General features: G+C 47.7%; 3 protein-coding genes across 5 annotated transcripts in view; 1 reads left to right on the top strand and 2 right to left on the bottom strand.

Moving 5' to 3' along the window:
• The window catches only part of NUP88 (nucleoporin 88), a 59,141-nt gene extending 58,230 nt beyond the window's left edge, over positions 1-911 (bottom strand). For both annotated transcript variants that reach the window (XR_010318440.1, XM_003416867.4), the window contains exon 1: positions 594-911. Coding sequence is in view for 1 of the 2 variants with exons in the window: in XM_003416867.4 (XP_003416915.1) it covers positions 594-884 (291 nt within the window). In the remaining variant the exon portion in view is untranslated. The remainder of the gene's footprint in view (positions 1-593) is intronic.
• Positions 851-9,641, top strand: RPAIN (RPA interacting protein). Of its 2 annotated transcripts, XM_003416865.4 has the most exons (7): positions 1,108-1,866; positions 2,961-3,131; positions 4,156-4,216; positions 5,688-5,799; positions 5,959-6,022; positions 7,198-7,338; positions 9,490-9,641. In XM_003416865.4, the coding sequence occupies exons 1-7, from the start codon at positions 1,786-1,788 to the stop codon at positions 9,517-9,519; spliced, it is 660 nt and encodes a 219-aa protein (XP_003416913.1). In that variant the 5' UTR covers positions 1,108-1,785; the 3' UTR covers positions 9,520-9,641. The 2 variants fall into 2 exon arrangements, with proteins under 2 accessions (XP_010594830.1, XP_003416913.1); XM_010596528.3 differs by lacking the exon at positions 9,490-9,641 and having other exon boundaries at positions 851-1,866; positions 7,198-9,483.
• A 60-nt stretch (positions 9,642-9,701) lies between these two features.
• Positions 9,702-15,352, bottom strand: C1QBP (complement C1q binding protein). The gene is made up of 6 exons (XM_064271632.1): positions 15,118-15,352; positions 14,386-14,536; positions 12,091-12,184; positions 10,543-10,638; positions 10,246-10,368; positions 9,702-10,104 (listed from the first exon to the last, which is right to left on the bottom strand). Exons 1-6 carry the CDS (start codon positions 15,335-15,337, stop codon positions 9,955-9,957), a joined length of 834 nt encoding a protein of 277 aa, XP_064127702.1. The 5' UTR covers positions 15,338-15,352; the 3' UTR covers positions 9,702-9,954.
• Between the last annotated feature and the right edge of the window lie 337 nt (positions 15,353-15,689).

Here is a 15,689-nt window from a genome sequence, read left to right as displayed (position 1 = left end):
AATTATCAAACACAGCAGAGTAGAGAGTGCCATGTGAGGGAAGGCAGGTGTCAGAACTGGTAAAAAGGTTGGAGGGAGGAGGCATGTCTGACGGCCACATCATAGGATCAGCCTTGGGCTGATGCTGATGGTGAGTCCTCTCCCCGCTTGTGAAGTCAGAGGAGATCAGATGGCCCCTCCACGCCGTTTTTACAACCAACCTACCAAATAGCACACTATCCCCCTTTCCTGTTTTGTTTTTCTTCCGAAAACTTAACCATCACTGATAGTTTGTTGAGTATTCCATGGTCCTTCCTTCTTTCCAGAAACTAAGCACCACAGAAGCGAGAGTTTGATCTGGTTTATTCCCATAACAGCGTCTGGTACCGTGTCGGAGTCAGAAACTTTGGTTAAAAGAATACGGAAACTGAGGTATCGAAAGGCTATGTGGCCACGTTGGAGAAAAATAAAAATAAGGGGGAAGGCTTTTACACTTAAGGCGGGAAGTCCCCGAAGCGACGCCGGCTTACACTTGAACAACACATTTACAGACGATGAAAGATCCCAGAACGAGAAGAAAAAACCGAGTTTAGATCCTCCTGGTTTGGCCTTACCTGATACTGGGAGAGGGAGGGCTCTTCGCTGCCGCCCCTGAGGCTCCGAAGGCGAACGACTAAGAAGGAGCTGCCTTCCTCGTCCCACAGGAAGATCTCTCCGCCGAGGCCGAAAAGTAGGTTTCTCGTCAGCAACGGCGGCGGGGAAGACAAGGACGAAGAAGCCGATTTCTCAGTTTCGACGGCGCTCTGGTTCTTCAGTCCCTCCCGGAGCCGCAGGAACACGGCGTGGTTAGGGAGCTGGGTGTGCCACAGCTCACCGCCGTCCACAGGGTCCTCGGCAGCCGCCATCTTGGCCCAACTCCTCGCCTCCTTCCACTTGCTCAGCCCGCCGCTGAGCGCAGCCAATCCGGAGCTAGCTGTCCACTACTGCTGCCAATCATCGAGCAAACGAAAGTAAAACTAGGGGCGGGGCGAGAGTGAGGCCCGCCCATTGCCAGAGACGAGCCAATCACCAGTCAAGCACTTATTCTGACGGCAAAGGGGGCGAGACGAGTAGGTCAACAGGCTCAGCGCCTGTTTAGGAAAAGTTTGGTACTGCGCACTCTCATAGCGCGAGGAGAGCCTGAGATCGGGGTATTTATCTGCCTACTGGACACCTGGTAGCGTAGTGGTTAAGAGCTACGGCTGCTAACAGAAAGGTCGGCAGTTCGAATCCACCACGCGCTCTTGGAAACTCTTTGGGGTAGTTCTACTCCGCTAAGAGTCGGAATCGACTGGACGGCAACAGGTTATTAGACACCTCCACCTGCATGAGGAAACCCTGGGGCCTAGTGGTTAAGCCTTTGGCTGCTAACCAAAAGGTCGGCAGTTGGAATCCACCAGGCGCTCCTTGGAAACCCTATGGAAGCAATTCCACTATGTCCATAATGTCGGTTTAAGTCGGAATCGACTCGAAGGCAACGGGTTTGGTTTGGTTTTATTACCTGCATAAACCCAGACATCCAAAACAAAGATTCGCCTCCCTCTCTCGCTCAATCCACATTTCGTTTACCTCATAAATGTCAAAATGTTGTTGGATTTACGTCACAAATGTCACTCTGTCTCGGCGTAGGGTTGGCAGGTAGAACAACACTTCCCAGAATTCCCCGCCCTCCATCTAGAACGCTGAGCATTCAGAAACTACAGCTCCCAGAATTCTGCGCGTTCCGAGGGGGCGGGGCTTTCTGGAGGCTGCTCCGCCGAAGAGGCGATGGCAGAGCCGCCGGAGTCTCCGCACCGCTCGCTATACAAAGTGGTGGGCTCTCCTCCTTGGAAGGAGGCTTTCAGGCAGGTGTGTGTGGGGTTTATGACTAGTTGGGTTGTAGTCACTCCCCTAAGCCATCCCTGGGCTATTCTCCTCACGTAGCTCTGTGAGGCAGGTGCCGGGAGCGCCTGGCCATTGAGGTGGACCTCGAACCCGGGCCTCCTGTCAGTAGGTCTGGGATGACTAGTGCCTAGCCGCCCACCCGGAGGTTCTGGCGTTAGTCCGGGCCAGCCCAGTCCCAGGAAGTCTTGCTTTCCGATTTGGGTTTGTTTCATATTTGAAACGTGGCTGTGGTCTCATCCCTTTAATAACAGCGACACCGGTGCGTCAGGCATCGAAAGAGGATCTTCGTGTACGTACTGCGTATGAAGTAGGAATTGTTTATATTCTAGAGAGGAGTAAACTGAGGCTCAGAAGAGCCTCAGTTCCTAAGTCTTAGCAGACTTGTACCCCACCTCAGTTCTGACCTATTCTGAACCCACCACGGTTTCCAGAGAGTAATACTCCTTTTCTCGCCCTGAAGTAGTGGATATACCCCAGGAAGCTAATCTGACGCTAGAACTGTGTACAGCAGGGCTTCTCAGCCTTGGCACTATTAACATTTTGAGGGGTAATCCCTTGTTGTGGGAGCTGCCCTGTACATTGTAGAATGTTTAGCCGCTTTCCTGGTCTCCACTTTTTAGATGCCAGTAGACCTCTAGTTGTGACACCCAAAAATGTCTCCAGACGTTGCCAGCTGTCCCCTGGGAGACAAAATGACCCCCAAGTTAGAAATACTGTATACAGGAGGGTTGTTAACACAGCCATATCTAGAGTAGCAAAACACTTGGAAATGTCCTGTAATAGGAAGAGGAAGCTGAAATGTTACGCAGCCAACCATTAAGAAAGGTGGCATTGAAGACATCTGCGAAGTATGATCTGGAAATACATGAACAAGGCATTGTAATTTCCCATTTTTTTACATGTGGACCAAGACTGGAAGGAATACGCAAAAATGAAAATAGCGTAGTTGGAATTTTATGTCTATAAATTGTCTTTAATGTTTCAACAACTAAGAATATTAAAAAGAGAGAAACTTGTTTTCCCTTGCCCTCCCCCCCCATCTTGCTCCTTACTCCAAGGGATGCCTGGAGAGAATGAAAAACAGCCGGGACAGGCTCCTGAACAAGTACCGCCAGGCTGGAGGCAGCCTGCCAAGAGGAGCTCAGAACACCCTTCTAGTGCAAGAAGTGATGGAAGAGGAGTGGAACGCTCTGCAGTCAGTGGACCACTATCCAGAGGCCTTGGCTCAGGTCAGGCTGGGGTGTGTGCACAGGGGGTGGGCTACAGCAGCATGAACTACTAGTTGGCACCTATTTACCTAAGTCCTGTAAACACACCCACCCTCAGCCCTCAGGCAGAATTCTCACAGATTTTAACCCAGGTTCTTCTACCTCTAATGTTAGGTTATTCAAGATCAATGGTTTCTAAATACCAGACTGTAGACCTGATGCATCATAGTATCGTAATCACTTATGAAACAAACAAAATTATACAGTCATTCATTCTTTGTCTCTCCCCTGGAAATTTCGATTCAGTACACATGGGTTAGGGATCTCCCTTTTTAAAAAATATCTCCAGGAGCTTTCTGATTCTAATCTCAGCCAGGGTTGGGAGTTGAGTATGGATAGGAAACCATTTACAGTGTATTGGAAAGAGCATTGGATTGGAAGTCAGCAGTTCTGGAGTTCTAGTCCTGGTTTTGCTGTTGACTCATTAACTTCATTCTGCCTCTTTGAGCTTTCGTTTTCACGTTTCTAAAATGAAGAAGATAATGTTGCCAGCATTGTTAGGATTATATAAGAAAATGTGGACAAGGGCTTTGGAAGTACTACATAATAACAATGTATTATTGGGTGCCTTCTATGTGTCCTAGAGTATGTGAAATACTTGCCCTTACATTAGCACAGTTACTGCTCACAGTAACCCTCGCAGGCTGGTTTTATTTCCACTCACAGAAGCCAAAACTGAGGTTTACAGAAGTTAGGAACTTTACTGTTGTCACGTAACCTTGGCAGAACCATATATTTAACTGCTACCATATACTGTCTCCCCCAGATTTGGTGCCATTATTCCATTCCTGGGTAGTTTGATCATTTGTTGATAGTTTCTCAGCATGGCCACACCACGTCATTGTCAGCATATTCTTCAAAAGTACGGGACTGATCCCCTGAGGGAAGTCTGGGCTCTTTAAGCCAAGTTCCAAGTACAGTCGTCATGAGGCTTGGTGACTGATTAAGACTTCAGACTTCTGATGAGCTCCACTTTCTTTTGCAGGTGGAGGAGCCAATGGACCTGGCTGTACTTGAGGAAATCCATCAGGAGCTGATTGACCAAGGTGACCCCTGAGGGTAGTCCTTTCTACCTATATTTAGCTACTTTAAGGCTGACCTTTCCTTTGAGCAGGATAGTTCTTAACAGAGCTTTGAACCTGTTCGACAAGTTTCCAGGCGATGCTAATGCTGCTGGTTAGGGACCAATTCTGAAAACCACTAGTAGGGCAGTGGTTCTCAAATTTTAGTGTACATAAGAATCACCTGGGATTTTGTTAAACTGTAGACTCGGATTCAGTCTATCTAGAATGGAAATACAAATTCTCGACAGGGATTTGAACTGGAACAAACCAGTTTGAAGCCTGGTTCTTAACCCTGCTCCTTTACCTCCATATTCAGTCTAGTGTCCAGAAGTCTCTGTTTATACTTTGAAGACTTGTCTGTCTTCCCAATAATAAGAGTCTCCAGTGTGCTAGCCCTTGTGCTAAGAGCATCTCATTCCATTATATTGTCTTCTCCTATGACTACCCTACAAGACAGTATTAGAAGAAAGTGTCTTACCCAGGTCATACAGCTAGCAAGTGGTGGAGTTGAGAAACAGAATCAATTGTGTGAACCCAGTTCTGGTGTTTACTGCACTGTCCTACTGTACCTGTGTATTAGTATAGGTTAATAGCAATCTGCTCACTTCACAGGATGTAATTTAAGTGCCTTCTTTCCTATCCATTCTTTACTGACTCCTCAGTGTCCTGTGAACAGCTACTCCCTGGGGCATCCATAGCACTGTGTGGAGTGCCTGGTTTAGCACCTCATACAATTAAGTCATTTATTCCACAGAGTCTTGTCTTTACTAGGCTGTCTTTCTCATCCCCGAAATAGAGGTAATAGACCTGCCCTACAAGGTTGTTATCAGGCTTAAATGAAACAACCTGTGTAGAGGACTCAAAGCAGTGCTTGGTGTGGGTAAGTTTGCAATCAGTGGATAGCTTGGGCTGGTGTCAGAAGTAAGCACCCTGTAGTGTCAGCTAAAGTCTCGCCTGTGAGCTCATCAAGAGCTGGGGGCCAGTCTTTTTCATCTTTGTCACCCAGTGCCTACCACGTACTAGGTATTGGTGCGTGTTGCTGAAAGAATGAGCACACAGATCCTGAACAACACGGGTACTACCACAGGGGCACCACTCACTTTAAACTCAGCAGGGCAGGCCTGGTATCAGAAGTGCCTTGTAGTGTCAGCTTCCTCCAGGTGCTCTCAGGACTCTGACATTCCACATCTCTGCCCCAGTAGCCTCTGGAGACGTGTGTCAAAGTTATCTCCTTGTCCTTTAGCCTCAGTTCACCTCTTATGCTCGCAAGGAGAGGACAGATGGGAGGGGGAGGGGGGAATCCAAGAGCAATAAAGACGTACCAATTGGTTGTGTGTTTTTGCCTGAATCGTTTTCTTTGTGGAGGAAGCCCTTGAAGGTGAAGCATAGCATTAAAGACAGGGCCCTCTGGGTGAAGCATGGTGAAGCACTGCAGCTGCCCTTTGCCTTGCAGAACAGGCCATCATCAGGGAGTATGAGAAGAGCTTGCAGTTTGATGAACAGTGGCTCAGCAGCACGCTGGCCGAGTGGGAAGCAAACCCCCTCATCTGTCCTGTGTGTACAAAGTAAGAGTTTTGAAAACCTTTTCAGCATTATTGGTTTTTACCCCCCACTCCAAGGTGAGTGGGATTTCCCCCCCAAGTTTGCTGCCAGGAAAGGTTTGGGGATTCAGGTCTGGTGTCCGTGCAGACCGTAATGTCGTGAAATCCCATTTCTGCCTTTAGGTACAACTTGAGAATAACAAGTGGCGTGGTCCTGTGTCAGTGTGGCCTGTACATCCCATCTCACGTGAGTGTTCCCCACACAGATATTGGGCCACTTCTCCCCACCTTTATCTACTTTCCTGGAGAGCCTTCAGCAGTGTGCTAGAGCTGATTGTGCATCTCTCTTCCCAACTCCGTGTCCGTCGATGTCACGTTAGGAGCTTCAAATTGGCCAGAGTGAGAATATTTACAGCATGGAAATTGACAAGCACTACAAGTCAGGGTCTCCCCCAGCTCCCCCACCCCCAGAGCCATTTGTTAAACACTTGTATTAGAGAGGGTCTCTTTATAGAGACCCCGGTTTAGGGTTGGAAACATCCGCATCTAATCTTCCATAAAAAATTGGGGTATATGAAGACATACCTATATTAAGAATTTAAGGTTCAGTGATCTTCAAATATAATAGGAGCCCTGACATGATAGGGACTGAAAGTTCGCCAGTTAATTTGGCACTTTGCTTAAAGTGGCGAGTTATAAAAATGAAATATTTTATAGTAAGTTAGACATATAAATTTATTTGCCAGGCTTTGAGTGAGGCTCCGCTGGTTGTAGATCTGAATATCTTTCTTACATAAGTCAGTCTGTGATACATGGTCTGGAGTTCCAGTTTTATTTCTATAAAGTGGTCGAGAAGCTGAGGGCATAGCTTTAGGATTTTTCCTCCTCGTTTTTTATCTAATTCAGCAGCTTTTTAAAAAAGTTTCATTAGCAAATCATCTTTTTGAGTGTTTCCTAAGCATTCCACTTATTATCATAAAAACAAAAACTGTTTTTCATTCTTATATTTCGTTGGTCTATATAACATGTAAGTAAATTACTTAATTATAGTAGGAAGCATAATTAGCGCAAACGGACCTGAGACCAAACACAGCTGAGTGTTGACAAGGATACTCAGCTGGTGGTGGCAGTGTGTGAGGGAGCCTAGAAAGGAGCCTCCTATCTCTGAATGCTCTGTGTGCCATGAACAGCGATCAGTATGTCTTGTGGTACGAATAGAGAGCACTGGTTAATCTGGGAAGGCGGTTAAATGGAGATCTTATTAGCATAATCATGAGCCCAAGGAGCGTAATTAAAGGGCCAAGCAATCAAGCCTTACAGTGAGCCAGAGTTATATCGGTTGACATGAAGAATCAGGATATTCAACCTATTGACTCTAACGTAAGGAAGATTCAGTTGGAGTTTAACCTTTTTACTTCTCAGTCTCTAGAGCTGACAGAGCAGAAGCTCCGTGCCTCCTTAGAAGACCATATACATGAGCATAGTATACTTTGTCCCCACACACCTGCATTTTTAGTCACTGAAGGGACAGAAGAAAAGTCCAGTCTTCTCATGAGCTGCCTGGTAAGCCTCCCATGGGACCCAGTGGTAAGAGAGGGTCAGTGGTTGATTTTATTCCCACCTTGACAGGAGCAACAGCTTAGAAACTGGCAAATGTTTAAAAACGCAGTTTATTCTCTGAGGAATTTACTTGCATAGAAAAGTGACAGTAACAAGTCACCTCCACTCTACCTGATGCCATATCCCCTTTAACACTCCTATTGAAATGTCTTGAAGCATTGAGCAAGGACCCCATCTTCATTTTTACTCCCAGTACTTGGCACATAGGAAGATGCTTAATATTTGTTTGTAGAAATGAGTTAAGGTGGAAGGAGGAGAGTTGAAGTCGGGTGGCTTCACCTTCTTAGTAAGATGAACAAGTGACTATAATGGTAGCAGAGCTGGAGTGTGGCGCTCCCTAAAAGTTTTAGACCAAGTGCTGGAGGGAATGGGAAGGGCAGCTAAAGGGCAAGGGAAGGATTGCCTAATTGTCGTATACACAGCTGAGACTGCAGCATCCGCTTCTCATGGTGTCCTCACACCTGCCATCAGTGCCCTGTAGCTCAGAGCAGCAGTGGAGCCAAGTGGATGATGAGGTCTGGAAGGAGTGCTGTAGGAGGGATCAGCAGTCTTAGGAGAGTGTGATGGCTCCAGGGGGGCAGGGGAGGGCTCACAGCAAAGATGAAATGATAAGAAACAGGAGTGGGAAGGAAGGGCAAAACGGTACTACGCAGACCACAGAGTTCAACGTTTTTAATGGTAGATCGCTCAAATGCCATAAAATGCTAATATGCCACTAGGCCTTTGGTTTCACATAAGGGAAATCAGGTGGCATCAAGGACCGTTGGGCTCAACATCTATTGAGGTCAGTCTGTAGGGCGAGTCAGCATTGGATACTGAGGATGAAGTAAAAGATAGTTGTGGCAGTGGCAGATGGTGTATCGCAAGGACTTAAATATTTGAGATATGAGAGGGACAGTGGTCTTGGAGCCTTTATAGCTTAGCAGGGATGTGACTCCATCTTCACCAATGGATGCAAGCTGCTGAACCACTGCTGTTAAGCAGGCTTGTGAGGTAGCGTCTTCCAGAGAAAGCCAGAAGTATTTCCTATTGTCTTAGGCCGAGTTCTCTAGAGAAGTGAAATCAGTGAAGTGTGCGTTGTGTATACCAGAGAGATTTATATCAAGGAAAATGGCTCATGTGGTTGCAGAGACTGCAAAGTCCCAAGCCTGAGGGCCAGACTAGAGGCTTCTGCTGACTCATGTTGCTGCAGGGGCTGGTGAACCCAAGATTGGTGGGTCCAACAGCAGGCCTCTGGCTTCACAGGCTGCAGAGGCTGACGAATCCCAAGATTAGCAGGTAAACTGCTAGCTCCAGTCCCAAGAACCAGAGGGCAGATGGATTCAGAGTGAGCAAAAGCCATCGAGCTTTGCCAGAAAAGTCCACATATTGGATACAGGCCACACCCCCAAGGAAACGCCTTTTCAGTTGATTGGCTGCTCATGGGTCACTGCCAAACCACTGGTAACTGTGGCACAGCCAAGCTGACACACAACCTTAACCGTCACACCTATGGAAGCAGAAAATCTGTGTCCATGGTCAAAGTTAAGAACAGAATTCCTTAGCATAATGGTGGGGCTGAGCTGTCAAGGACTCCTAAGAGTATTTTATATTGATAGGTGCTTACTGATCAAGCGATGTGCTCAAGTTAGTGAGTTGTTTCCGCCTATAGCGAGCGTGGTTTTGTACCTCTGCCATGGTATGTGCCCTCTGCAGTCTTGTTAGGACTCTCACCTCCCTGCTGTGCTGTAAAGGCTCCAAGCTGTCAAGAGTCTGAACCATCTTTCTGGTCACTGGTTCACTGAGGGTGAGGCTACCCACCTCTAGGGTTTGATCTCAGTTTTAGGACAGTATTGGTGCTGGTGGTTTCAAAAGCAGTTGCTTTAAGGCTGCAGGACAGAGGCCTAGCAGAGACCAACAGTGGGAGCCATCAGTGGCCTCTGACAAACCACACCACTAATTTCCTAATTGTACCTGAACTCACATCATCTCGTATGTAGGGATTCTAACTGTAGCATAAATGTCATTATTGACTACAACTTGTAACAAATACTGAGGGTGACTTTCATGACTGAAATACAAATTAAGCTAACGATTTTTTCTATTTAAATCCAGGCTTGTGATACTTGGGCTGTCATTCTGTAGAGCCAGCCTTGACGTGACATCGTCGTCCTGGGTTAGAAACAACCCATTCCATCTGAGAAGGGCCTATGTATATACAAATCTATTATTTATAACTTATTTTGTATTAAAACCTTTAAATCCTCTGCTCTGCGTGTTTTATGATGCAGTTGAAAAGGAAGCGCTAGAAATAGAAAACTACCTCGAAGGGATAAGCCAGTTTTATTGTCCATTATGTTATACCAAAAAAAGAAAAAAAAAAAAAACTAGAAATAGATTTGTAGAGAAGGAATAAATGAATAGTAAACAAGAGTACAATAGAAATAATTCAAGTTTGAATTTCTTCCCATGATACGAGGATGATAACCACTTCAAAGCACTGTGTCTGGCCTTTAGAGTAGGTTTTGTTCACTTGCCAAAGGCTGCCATAAATTTAGGTTTTCAGTGTCTCTGCCTGCTCTACTGGCTCTTGACAAAACTTTTGAGGTCTTCTAGAAAAGTAATGTACTCCCGGTGCTCCAGGGCTGTGCTGAGCTCCACCAACTCATCTGCAAAAGTGTTGTCCACCCCTCGGTCCGCAAGGAAATCCATTAGGTGGTCATACAAGGCCTACAAGGAAGAGCAACATTTACTAGTTTAGGGGAAAAAAAAGACTTCATCTGGAATGCTTATTAAAACGCTTCTTTGTCTCTCCTCAGACTAGGATCTCCCCGGAAGGTGCCAGGGCACCCCATCTCATCCAGCACTCACCCAGTCCAGGGAATCGGTGTTGAGTGTGTACTCAGTGTCCTTCCAATCGGACTTGTCAGGGGACTGAAAACTCACTTCCCTGATGGAGAAAATGTCACTCTCCTCCTCCTCCTCTTGTCCAACCTGAGAAGAAAAAGGGACTGTGCAGTTAGAGGCTCACCAGACTTTAACCTCGCTCTGTCACCACCTCTCCTCTCCTGCTTTGCTGGTCTAACCTAGAATGTATACAAGGGACCAGGATGGCCCCAAGAGGCACTTCTTCTCCCCAGGGGCTAGCACTCCACCCTACATACATACCTCATCCTCCGGATAATGGCAGTCCAGAACGAGGGCCTTCTTGCCATCATTCTTTATAACTTCAACCACAAAATTGGGAGTCGATGTCAGTTCAGGCTGGGGAAACAAGCGGTAGTCAGTGCATGCTATTGTTTGCAGGCATTGGCTGCCTGCACCAAACGTCTGACAGCCACCACTATTATGATATCATTTGTCTATTTTTATAGTCTTATGCTCTAAACCCATTGCCATCAAGTTGCCTCCACCTCATAGTCTTATACTATAGTGTCCCCCAATAAGAAACCTAGAATCTTTAACAATACTGTTAAAGCCACATACCAGTTCATTCAGGAGACTGGCCTAAACTCTCCCTGTTGGTCCCTCCTACAGTTCTATACCATCTTTTAGATGGCAGAGGATCAAACACTTAGCGCAGGGCTTAACTTCCCATTAGCACCCTACTCGTTTAAAGAACACACTAGCTTTAGAATTAAGTAAGCTAGGTCCCAACCCCAGCTAAGTGCCAGTTAACCGAGATCTAGGTAAGTACCTTCCTCTCCCTGGTCTGTTTCTCCATCTATATACACTGCAAAGCTGACCTAGGGCTCCAAGATCTCTCTCCAGCTTGAGTGTCTCAGGAGTCTTCCTTTTCTAGCACCCAGCATCAAGGCTGGTTCAGCTGGCTCACTGGCCATCCCAATGGCAGGATGAAGGCTACTGCTCTCCCTTTGCTGTTGAGCCCGGGGAGCAGAGTGAGTCCACGTGCTGGCTGCAGTGGCCAAGACAGAAACACACCAGGCAGCTACGCTGTGCCAGGGCATAAAACAGCAGAGGCCTGCTTAGTGAGAAAGTCTGGGGACCCTGGGGCCTTGTTCAGGCTTCCCAACATGTCTGAAGACTGGGCACCACCCAGGTCCACATCAGCCTAAGGGAAGAGCTCACCTTGCCAAGTGTTAAATAAAACCTCTGATGCACCTGGCTTGCTACCTTGGTTGAGGTGACTGGGTGTTTATTACCAGCCTGTGACATGTTAGTAACATTCCCTCACCTGAAAACACTCCAAATGATAATCTCTGATCTCAAACATCTCCCCATTGTGGGAAGAGTTAAGAAGTTTCAAATCCTTCCATCAAGAGAATTTAGGCCAACTTTTGGAGCCTGAGCCTACAGATGGTCATGTATTCAGTACCTGAGAAGGAAAAGGTCCCACATGGCCCCAGTGCCAAAGCTGGCCAGAAACTGCTGCTCTACAAAAGTTCAGGAGGGTTTTCCTTTGCCGTCTTTTTCTGGCATTGAGTCAATTCAGACTCATGACAACCCCATGGTGTAACAGTAGAACTGTGCTCCATAGGGCTTTCAACGGCTATGATTTTTCAGACATAGATCACCAAGCCTTTCTTCCAAGGCTCCTCTGGGTAAACTTGAACCTCCAAATTTTCAGTTAGCAGCTGACAACTTAGCCTTGTGTGCCACTCAAGGCCTTTTAGGAGTTAAAACAAAAAAGGAACTGCTCCTTTATAGTCTGCCAGAAATCCCAGGGAAAGGCTGGTTACAGTGTTACAAGCTTACCTCTTGTTCTTCAGCCTTCTGCTCTTGTGAGGGCTCCTCCTCCCCACTGAATGTTGGTGGGATGCTATTGTTAATGTTAAAGGTGACAGTGATCCTAGGAGGGCGAAGGAAAACAACAGGCACAGTGTAATGTTAACTTAGTTTAATTCACAAGTATCCAAACCTGCTGTAGCCAGCAGCGCTTGCTGCAACAATGTCTGTACCCTAGCTGGGTATACATCTGAATTATGTGCAGAACTTCCAGAAAAGCCTAGGTACCTACACCCAACCCTGAGAATGATTCAAAAGGCCTCAAGTGCGTCTACTTTGTGCCAGCTGCTGGAAGTCAAACTCATGAGCCCTAGTCCATCATGGCCAAATACAGTCACATGTCGGCTACTTCCAGCAGGCCAGCATCCCAGGGCTCACTGCCCAGCTGACACTGCCTGCCCTAGTCTTTCCCCGGCACTTTCCTGATGGAGGTGGGCAGCTGAGAAGTCGGTGCTCCTTTAAGAGCTTTCTCCATCACAAAACCTGCCCCTGGGAGGAAAAGCGAGTGAGCACTGGAGTAACATCAGCTGAGGACCACTTGCAGCCCTAGCCAGGAAGGGGGACTTCACCGGGAACATGCTGCAGGACAGACTCATTCTCCGCTGTGCTGTGGGAGGCCAGGAAACACTTTAGTGAAGCGACAGAACACACAATTCATCTGTGTACAGCTAATGACAATCTGAAGATGCAAGCAAGCACGCTCAGCTGACAATCACATTCCAAAATCTGAGTCAAAGTTCCAGTGATGCTAAATCTGGAAGTAGCAATCCTGGGCTGCACACTCCAGCAGGTACCGTTCCCATTTGCTTTACAGGAAGGACACCTCTCGGCACACACTAATAGGTGCCCCTGGAGTGGTGCTAACTGGCTGCTTTGCCAGGAAGCCATTTTCCCATAGGAACAATGTGGTTTGAGGTTCAACCACAAAATCTACCTCATCTGCAGTAGTGTTAGGCAATAAGCTGAGCTCCTGGGCACACAAATGCATGACATTCGCTGCAGTTTTATTTATAATAGCCAGAAGCTGGTTACGGCTCACTATCCAACTCTGAAGGAAACAGTTTAGGTGAAGTGACAGAACATACAATTGATCTATGTATGGCAAAAAACAACTATACCCCCAGGCAAAAAAAGAATCAGTAGTTTGCCTCACAGGTATAAATTAACTCAAGACCAATCACCAACCTAAACATAACGGCCAAAACTACATAAAACTCAGAAGAAAACGTAGGTATAAATCTTGGTGACCTTGGGTCAGGCCACTAAAAACAGAAGCAAAAAAAGATAAACTGGACTTCATCAACATTAACCTTTTTTATGCTTCAAAGGACACCATCAAAAAAATGAAAATCTAGAGAATGGGAGAAAATATTTGCAAATCATATATCTGAGAAGGGAACTGTATCCAGAATATATGAACAGGCAAATCCATAGAGGCAGAGAGTAGATTAGTGGTTACTAAGGGGAGAGACGTCGGATGGGGAGTGACTGCCAATGGGTTTGGCTTTTTTGGGGGGGCGTGGGGCAGGGTGGTGGTGAAAATGTTCTGGAATTAGGTAGCGGTGATCAAGGCACAACTTTGTGAATGCTAAAAGCCACTGAGCTGTATACTCTGGGGAAGAAACCAGAAGACCCTAAATGTTTAGCCGTAAAGTGGGATTAAGGATGACTACATACTGCAGAAAAAGAATTTAACAGTTAGGAATGGGGAGGAGCTGAACTAGGTCAAAAGCTGTCCACCTGTGAGTGCAGCCCTTATTATATTGTCACCCAATCCTGTTACCTATGAATTACATATCTTACTTTTTCATCTACTGTAAACATTCAGAGAGCAAAGGGCCTGGCTTTACTCAGACACAGAGCCAGCCCGGCAGGTTATTAGCACCGTAAACCAGAGATCACTGACTGTTTTAACAGGAATATAAGAATTTCTGATTTTGCAGGCCTAAATTTAGACAGGGCATGGTCTCTCCACCAGCAAAGGTTTACTGCAGACTGCCTTTACTGGGCCAATAGACTTCCAGTCACACGCTTTTGTTCCACCTCCTTACTGTCTCCTTTGTAACCAGCCCACAGCAAATTTGTGTCCAGTGAATGACCTGAAACTTAGGAACTTGTCCAGATGCACCCTTCTCTTTCTCTTGAAAATTATGTATCAAATTACCTGCCTTAAACCCAAGGCTGTTCTGGAGTAGGCCCAGGGCAGCTCTTGCAGGGTCCTGGATTTGGCCCCTGGAGTTCCCAAGCCCTGAGCCTGGTACTTACTTTTCCCCAGCAACTTTCCGCACTAATTTAGCTTCTGTCCCATTCACTTCCAGCTCCCAGCCTCCAGACATCTTGGGGAGGGACTTATGTTTCTGGATTTTCTTCTCCTCCTTAATTTCATCATTCAGGAACTCAACAAATGCTTTGTCTCCTAAAATAAGAAACCAGATGACACAGAAAAAGAAAAGTCAATCAGTCTAAAAGCATCAAACAATGACCCAGGTTACTGCAGCCAGATATCTGGACTTGGGCTGTCTCTAATGTCTTTGCTATCGACGGTTGCTCTGGGAATTTAGTCCAATTCACTTCCTTAAGCCTCATTTGTAAAAATTCCATAACGGTCTCCGTGGGAAGCTGAATTCGAGTCTGCAGAAGTGATTTCCAACAATCTCATGACCACGTTTCGCCACAAAGCAAAAGAACGCCCGACTACCTTCCTGAACTTGTCAACCGACATAACCATGCTGCTTTCAACCACAGCCCTCGGCCTTCCTAAAGCTCAGTTTTCGCGGGACTCAGAATAAAGGCGGCGCCCAGGGCTTAATGCTCGCTCTCCCGGGTGGGGTGCGGGAACGTGCTGCCACGTGAGCTCAGCCACCCGTGCAGCTCATCAGTGGACAGAACGCTCGGCGCTCCGGGAGGCGGCTCCAGCAGCAGGCTCCCGGCCTACACTCGCCCTCCCCCTCCCCGGGCCCCCGGAGCCCCCCATGTCGGCCCCGGATCCGGCCCCACCTTCAGTGTGCAGCCCGCCGCAGCCGCAGGGCCCGCGGGGCCGCAGGAGGCCGGGCCGCCGCTCCGAACCCGCGCGCACGCTGAGCAGCCCGAAGGGCCGGGCGCAGGGCTGGGGCGCCGGCTGCAGCAGCCGCCGGAGCGGCGGGAAGGGCGCGGCGGCGCGGAGGCCGGCCACGGCGGAGCCCAGGGCGCGGGGCGCGCAGCGCAGTAGGGGCAGCATCACCGACGCGGAAGGTGCGGCGCGACACGTGCCGATGCGAAGGACAACTGGGGCCAAGGGGCCCCCGCACCCAGCGCGCCGCCGGAAGTACCGCCTTCGCACGGGAAGCGCTTCCCGCGTCGCCGCTTTAAAGGTCGAAAGGCTCGTGGGCCGTGCAGCGCCCCCTTCTGACGGCCTCCGGTTCTGAGTCGACCTGAGTAACGTCCAAGTCTGTATAAATCGCCAGCATCAGTTGTCGCCTGTGGATGCTAGACTCTCCGAGTTTCCATCTACTGTTTTCAGAGCGCGACAGGACTAATAGGACTTCGTGAACACCCCAACTGCGAAGTCACCTCCTTTAAGAGGCCTTCCT

The sequence above is a fragment of the Loxodonta africana genome, chromosome 18 (assembly GCF_030014295.1).
Source record: "Loxodonta africana isolate mLoxAfr1 chromosome 18, mLoxAfr1.hap2, whole genome shotgun sequence".
In the NCBI taxonomy this organism is placed as follows: Eukaryota; Metazoa; Chordata; class Mammalia; order Proboscidea; family Elephantidae; genus Loxodonta; species Loxodonta africana.
This window is presented reverse-complemented; position numbering and strand designations above follow the sequence as displayed.